Source organism: Gavialis gangeticus, unplaced genomic scaffold, assembly GCF_001723915.1.
Source record: "Gavialis gangeticus isolate Ggan-Ray unplaced genomic scaffold, GavGan_comp1, whole genome shotgun sequence".
In the NCBI taxonomy this organism is placed as follows: Eukaryota; Metazoa; Chordata; order Crocodylia; family Gavialidae; genus Gavialis; species Gavialis gangeticus.
Genome location: NW_017729029.1, coordinates 46,480,663 through 46,488,801, shown reverse-complemented (window position 1 = coordinate 46,488,801; position 8,139 = coordinate 46,480,663). Strand labels below are relative to the sequence as shown.

The window sequence follows — 8,139 nt, the reverse complement described above, 5'->3', positions numbered from 1 at the left end:
TGGTAAGGCTAACCACACCTTGTCGTGCATCTACAGATGCATCACGAGCAGGTCCAGAGAGGTGATCCTTCCCCTCTTTGCGGCATTGGTCAGGCCACAGTTGGAGTACTGCATCCAGTTTTGGGTGCCGCAGTTCAAGAGGGATGTAGCTAACCTTGAGAAGGTCCAGAGGAGGGCCACTCATATGGTCAGGGGGCTGCAGGCCAGGCCCTATGAAGATAGGCTAAAGGGCCTGAATCTAGTCAGCTTCCACAAGAGAAGACTGAGAGGGGATCTGGTGGCCATCTATAAACTCACCAGAGGGGCCCAGCAGAAAATAGGTGAGGCTCTGTTCCTCCGGGCACCACCTGGGATAACAAGGAATAATGGCCACAAATTGATTGAGAGCAGGTTCAGGCTTGATATTGGGAGGCATTACATTATGTTTAGGGCTGCCAGGCTCTGGAATAGGTTCCCAAGGGAGGTGGTGCTCTCCCCTACCTTGGGGATCTTCAAGAGGAGGTTGGATAGATATCTGGCTGGGGTATTATGATCCCAGCACTCGTTCCTGTCCAGGGCAGAGGGTCAGACTTGATGATCTGTTCAGGTCCCTTCCGACCTTAGAAACTATGAAGCTATCTGCCCACCTAAATCAAGTGTTTGATAGTCATTTAACCCTCCTGCTGGGAGACATGCGTCATAATGGCTGGGACAGGTCAATTGGGTAAGGGTAAGATACCTTAAATAAAACAATTATTGATTTATTGGCTCTCAGGTTTTAGAAATGGTGCCACATAAACCTAAAGAACACAATCAGTTGAAGGAAGAAACTCCTACTGTAAATATAAGTTGCAGTGCAATTAGATTTTTCCCTCACCCCTGTCACTGCATCAGAGATCATTTGCAACATTATTTGTCTTGCTAGTGACTACCTCTGTAATACTGTAACACACTGAAGCATAAGACTGCCCGTTTCAGCCATGAAGGGACACTAAGGTGGCCCGAAGAATGTCTATAATTTATTTTCTTTGTTTAGAGACACCTGTTTTCAGGAAAAAAAGAAGTAGGAAAATCCTTTAACTCGGATGCTTTCAAAAATATATAGTTGTCATTTGACCAAGTGACTCCCTAATTCTAGCAGTTTTTCTAGCACCGTGAACACGAGAGATTCTAAGAAAACCACCTGATTGTGCGCTGCAGAAAATGAGGTCATGAAGAGCTCTGATTGGCTGAAATCTTGACCATGCTGAAGTCAATAGCACAATGCCCATTGATTTTGATGGGCCAGGATTTCAGCCATTATATTTATATTAAAGATATGTTTAACACTGAATGAAGTCCTCTTCAAGAACAACTTAGTCTGTAGGACGGTTAGCTCAGAAAAGGCATCAGAGGAAGCCACTGGGAAAGACAAACTGGACACAATCTTAAGGGTAGCTGAGCAGCAGAACCAATCACTATGCACAATTTTCTTAGAGATGGTCCCCCAAAGAAAAGATCCATTTGCGGTCATAGATGAAAAGCACATAAGTTCATAGACCCCTTGCTACCTTTCAGAGAGTTTGGTAAGTTGGAGAACATAACCAGGAAAAGCAGCCAATGTCAATTATCATACCAGCACAAGAAAATAATTACCTGGTAATTTATTTCCCATAAAATAGAACGAGTTAAAGTTGATATTCTAATACTTTTGAGGATAATGTTAAAATCAATCCTTATAACTTCACTAATATTCAGATTTATTTCCTTGTTTAATAGGCCAGAATGGTGTGCTGTGAGCCTATCAAACTAGAAATATTAGATGACTGTATATAATGAATGAGCCCGTCACTAGACTAGAAACTCTTACAAAGGCTGACCCATGTTGAGAGCACAGCCATCTGCACTGATCTATACTAGGGATGTACAACATAGATTACTATCTATGCCTCTAAAATGGACACCTAATTACTATATTAGGCGTAAAGAAAATTCTTAATGACAGGGCAATTCTCTGCCAGTTTAACTAACAATGTGACCCGGAGTTAAGCCATTTCTTTATATGTCCAGGTACAAAGAGAACTAGATTTAGTAAGGTATAAGAAACATAATACCTTGTGCTTACGGAGGCTCCCTGGACTGGTTGGCGTGGAGATTGGAGACTGCTTGGATTTGGGTGTAGAGAGCTGACTGCTTGATGTACCATTTGCTGTCACAAAAGAAAACAGAATCCAGCAATGAATTTACAAGCAAAATCACCAGACAGATTATTTCTCGCTTTCCCGGAGACAGAAAACATCCAGACAGTCAACATCAGAAGGTTCCAGCTTATTTCTTCATTTATCCAGAAGAAAAATAATCAAAAGAACAAAATAATTATTCACCAGGCTTAATGTTTCAGCCATTTCAAATACTGGCCATTACCATAAGAGGGGCGAAATATTTGATTTTACAAACAATTACAGGTATGAATCTGTTTAACAATCCATTACAAAATGAACATTTCAGGGCTTCAAGTGCCCTTAGACAATTTAAATCATCCAGTCCTTACTACTGTTAAAGAAAATCAAAGTCTTTAAATAGTCTAGATCCTTAAATGTGACAAATTATCTTCTGAGTTGATATATTAGCTTGGACTGTGCTGAGTGCTGATGCCCTTTGAGGTACTAGTCATTGTAAAGGTAATGGGCAAGGATGTAGCTGAGGCCATTTCACCACTGCCCTGTGAAGCTGGCAAGGAGTGAAAATTCCCTCCTCTTAAAGGCAGTGAATGTACAGGGCAGCTCTGCTTTTCATCTGGGCTTCAAAGCTCCAAATTGGCCTTCTGGGTTCTTTTAACCATAAAAAAAGAATTCAACTTTTTAAATAATTTAAAATATGGTTCATTTAAACCAAACCTCTGAACAAAATGGTCACATAGCCCATTAGCAGCTGGATTTTAATCAAAGTGAAGTAGCCCAGACCTATGCCAGAAACAGTTGCTATGGACAGACCTATTGGGCTAAAAAAAAAAGAAAGCAGCAAATTACAGGAAAAACCAAATAGAAAAGCATTAAGGGAAAAGTAAACTCTTGCTGTCAATGATGCTCTTTAAAATGCATAACAGTGCATGTTACCTGGTGTCACTTCAAATCTTTTATGAGGCCGTGCCATGTTATGTGATCTTGGCTTGGGTTGTACTAGATCCCATATGCTGCATATTCACTCTAGACACCAGACTTCTATTCAGATCTTTCTCACGTGGCTTTTAATGGAGTAACTCCGCTCCTCTATAATGGTCTGGAATTCAGAATGAGGCTGGCTACGTCTTAGTCTGTCACCACAGTAGGCCCTTCCCTTCCTGAAGCAGGCTAAAAGCTTTCATTACAAAAGTATAAAAATACTTTTGCCTGTCACCTTTACTGGAAGGGAGATTTCCCCAAACTATACAAGATGTTATTTATGCAATTCAGTTTACCCAAACTAAAACATAACTATTTTAATTGTCATTTTCTTAAGTGGCAATAAACACTGTTAACTCTCTTGAGAGCTGGACTGAAATGATTCCCTTTTTAAAGAAGTGTGATATGATTTTGAAGTTTTACAGAGAAGGGGGAAAAAGTAAAGTGATGGGGCTGGGTGACTCTCTTCTTTCAGTCTGCAGCTGCCTATGCATCCACTTACTGGAACTGCAGGTAGATGTACAATTAGGCCCATAGGATTTCTACATTCAGTCATAGTAATTGCAGGTCCAAATTGGGCACGTAGTTGGACATGTATTTGAACCCCTAAATGTTTGAAGACCTATAAAATTTATTAAGCATGCTACTGGGAACAGTGACAAGGATGTGGAGAGTGTGCAAGATAAGAGTTCATATAAGCGGTGCAAAGGTACCTTAAACTGGGAATAAATGCATTTCCATGCACTTTTAGGCCACTTTACATCATCAAAACCATGCAAGAAGCTTAATGCAAATAAGAATTGGAGCTCAACAGTCCTCACTGCTGTAAAGTCAACTGGAGTTTTGCTTGGTAGAAACTGGCAAGCAGTCTCCACTGTGTAACACTTAACTATGTCATAGTTCTGGGCCAGCTTAGTACGGATTGTGACCTAAATATGCAGGTATAGAGATCTTTTGACCTTAACATGATGTTTTACTCTCATACTCCATCACTCCATGGTTATTTCAGCTATGAGCAGAACTCTAAACCATGTTCAATTCCTATTCTGCTTTGTTTTTTTCTGAGTGACAACTGGCTGAAAACTCAGCAAGGCTCTCATGACTGAGCCCAGACTTTACTACGAATCTGGCCTCCTCCTGATGAATACTGCTATGCAGCACATGGCCCCAATCTAGCAAACATGTGTCATGCTTAGCTTCAAGCCCAGACATACTCCTGTTGATTTCAGGATCAGCTTGATAATGCACCCCCCAAAGTCCACAACAAAGCTTGGACTGATTTTGGTGGTGCAGGATCAGACCATATGGGCCTCAGTGCTCTGTGGTGAGGAGCACAGTGCTTAGTAGAGGTGGGCGAAACGGGCCGTATTTGATTCGGATTTGGCCCGAATTGGGGACAGTGATTTGATTCATTGATGCGGATCACTGTCCCTGATTCAATCAGGCCAAATCCGAATCTGAAGATTCGATGCTGATTCGGAGAATCAGTGATTCAGCCAGAGACACAGCTTTATATGTTTTTTCTACATACCTCAAGATACCAGGCACGGCTCGTGAACGCTGCGATGGTGGGGCGGATGGAGCGTTCTACAGGAGCACCGGGAGCCCCTTGCGTGCTTGGTGGCAAACCTGGGGTCTGTTGGGCAATGCTCTGGGGGCCACCCCCACCCTCCCCCAGCCTGGCAATCAGTTGCGGGGGCACCCTGGGTGCCCCCCCAGACCCAGGAGGCACCAGTCACTGAGCTGGGGAGCCATGGGGGGGTCCCCTGTGTGCTCCCCAGTGGACCTGGAAGTAGACAAGAAGTGCTTCTGGTCCACTTCTGGGTCTGCTGCCAAGAGCGCTGGGGAGCCCCCCATGCTCCTGTGGGACGCCCCATCCGCCCCAGTATTGGAGCATTCACAATCCGCCTGCTACCTTGAGGTATGTAGAAAAAACATATAAAGCTGTGTCTCTGGCTGAATCGCCGAATCTTTCTGAATCTCTCTGAATTGATTTGGAGGGTTCTGATTCAATTCAGAGAGATTAAAGGGTCTCCTGATTTGATTCACATTTGGAGGTTCAGCCACCGAATCGGGCTAAATTTCCGCCAAATCAAATCAGGAACCAAAGCTTCGCACAGCTCTAGTGCTTAGCTCCTTGCTGGGCTGAGCTATAAGCCCCTGTTTAAGAACAGCTATGGTTTTTTTCTAATTGTTAATCAGAATGTGGCCCTTTATCTGCATTTCCATTTGTGGGACAATCCCAGGACTGTACCTCTAGTACTTTGAGCCTCCATCACTCCTTTCTCTATCCATGTCTTTATCTTGCAGTATTATCTAAAGAACAGTTTCCCTTTCATTCATTTTAAGGAGTTACTGAAATGGCCTGTTTGTGCGTAGCTCCATGTTAAGACTGGAAGTTCATTCTCTCTAATGTGGTTTTGTGTTTAGCCATTAAATATAATTGCAGTTTAATACACTGTTACATTTTACCAATTAGCATTTTATAATTGCAGATTAAAAAAAAATATTAAAGCCACAGAACCTACCTGTGGCAGAGAGATTCACAAGGATATGCATCTCCTATGTTCCTCATTAAAGCTGAAGGCCTGAAATACCTCTCCACTATGTGGTGAATGATCTACATTAGGTTACGTTACATTGGGATGCAGAAAAGCCCTCAAATACAGGTAGCAATAAAAGGACTGGATGAGCCGTGGCTGTAGGTACAAAGGGGAGAAGTTCCTGCCTCCTTCTCACTGGTGCCACTACACACAGGCCTGGTCAGTGCAGGCAATTCTTTCATCTTGAATTTCTTAACACTGTACTCTTAAGGCCCCTGGCACACGTTATGCTGAAGACATGATTAATCCGTTAAGCACCTCTTTGGTTGTTATCTGGCCACACATTAATTCAATTAATGGCATGATAAAACAAAGAGCAACACAACAAATAACAACTTTGTGGCTGGTTCCCATGAAATCATTAATTGAATGTGTGGCCAGGCTGGTGCTCCCAGCCATAGGGTGTGCCCTAGTGGCTAGGAGCCCCATCAGCTGGGGGCTCCCAGCCACAGGAGATGCTTTTGTGCCCCTGGATCTGGGAGCCCCGATCCCATGAGCCTGTCCTCCTGCCATGAACGTGTGGCATAGCAGAAAGCACAATTGTGGGGATCCTCCAGACTCTCATCACACCGTCACTTGTATGTCTGCTAGGGACCTAAAATCCCATTTCTGCTCTAGTTTTTGCAAAGCTGTGACAGCTTGTGGATTATTCTATGGGATATGAAGTACCTGGCAAATCCCTGCTCTACCTCATTCAGATGACAAATATGAACCTCAGTGTCCCACATCCTAATGACTCCCTAACTACCAAGAGGGACTTGACAATTTCCAGTCTCTCCTGTTGAAACTCCGCTTTTTGTCTAAGCCATTTGAATACTTAAGTATTCTTTGAAGTGGGCACTTGAATCTGTATTTACAGCATCTCAGGTGTGTGAGTAATCTGAGCTAGGAAGGTCTTTTCCTTATCTCTTTCTTTAGTCAGCAGTCCAAACTGGAGTTGATAAACTATTCCCGTTACAGTTCTGAAGGATTGACATTTACCAACGAAAAATTATACGTCCAAAAAAAAAAAAAAATCTGTCCTGTCCGCAGTCCAGAACTTTCTTTTTAAATTCAGTGCTTTCTGGTCAGGTTTGCATTGCGTTCCTACATAGTCTCCATCCTAACAATCCTTTTCTTAGTCCCCCCAGTCTTGACCCCTAATCACCTATTGACCCAGTGCTTTCATTTCTAGGATGGCCTCATTTATTTTGTCTACCATCTACACTTCCTCCAAGATGCTTTTAAATTCCAGTTCTTGCTACTGTCTTTGGACCAAAATTAGAAAGGATGGCAATTACACACTGGCACACAAGTGCAAGTCTGAGGAAGTCTAAATTGATGCAAAACCCCTTGCATTGAGGACCGGAGGGTATATGCCAGATCCACTTAGACTTAGTGCACTCACTGTGATTCACCTCTACAGCTGTATAACCACGTCTACAGTTACTGATACTTAGCTAGGCTTGTGAAAAGAAGTCAATTTTCTTTCCATTAAAAATTTATGCCATTGAGAAAGTAGTTTTCTCTTAAATGGTGTTTGAAATATTGTTTTAACAGAGGATTGGGGACCCTTCCCCACCCTCATCACTTCAAGCAATTTATTACTGAAAACAAAAATTAACTTGTCAAGCATATGGGAAAAAATGGAAAATAAGGCATACTGGCCATGGTATTGTAAAAGAACCCCCTCACCCCAGGAAACTGAATAGCACTTCTTTGCAGTATCAGTAATATCCTTTGCACATATATAGTAGAGCTGGTAAAATTGCTAACATACGACCATCAGCGTGCAAAAATACCCCCCATAATTGCTGCAAGGGAGTAAAGAAATTGCCTGATATAAAGTGACTTTTAAGTACTATTGCAGCAATATTAATATTTTATGAGTGCTGTCAAAAAAAGGGTCACTTACAGATATAACAGCCAAATCAGTAATTTGACTAAACTGATATACATCATTAGGAGCATTCATGCCCTGCTTTTCAGTTGCAGAAGTAATTAGGAAATAAGGCTTACTTTTCTCTTGGCCTTACAGTTAAAATTACTATTCATGACCCAATGTCTAAAGATTTCTTCTGAACTCAAACTGAATGCAAGTGTGAAGTGTAAGGACCAGACTCTAATTGGGGTAAGTTCTTATCACTGAATTTAACAGCGTTGTGGTGTTCTGTGGTACTTAGGACAGTTATGATCCATATAAGCAGAACTACTTGAAACTACACTGTATAACTACCTCTTAAAATAATTAAAAGAGTGAGTTTATATTGACCCTTATTATTTCTGTATTTGGTGTGTGTGTGTTTGTGTAACTAGCAGGGATCCTGGTCTTCCCCAATTAAATTTTTTTTTTTTTTAAATTGCAAATTCTCTGATAACCACCCCCAAATCTGTGATTAAAATGAAAGGCCCCTCATTTCCCCCCACCCCCCCCAATC

General features: G+C 42.1%; 1 protein-coding gene across 3 annotated transcripts in view; it reads right to left on the bottom strand.

The window, feature by feature from the left end:
• The window catches only part of DCX (doublecortin), a 161,240-nt gene that overhangs the window by 10,144 nt on the left and 142,957 nt on the right, over positions 1-8,139 (bottom strand). For 2 of the 3 annotated variants that reach the window (XM_019521520.1, XM_019521522.1), the window contains exon 6: positions 2,070-2,167. In XM_019521520.1, the coding sequence (XP_019377065.1) occupies positions 2,070-2,167 (98 nt within the window). The remainder of the gene's footprint in view (positions 1-2,069; positions 2,168-8,139) is intronic. The other variant, XM_019521521.1, reaches the window with a different exon arrangement.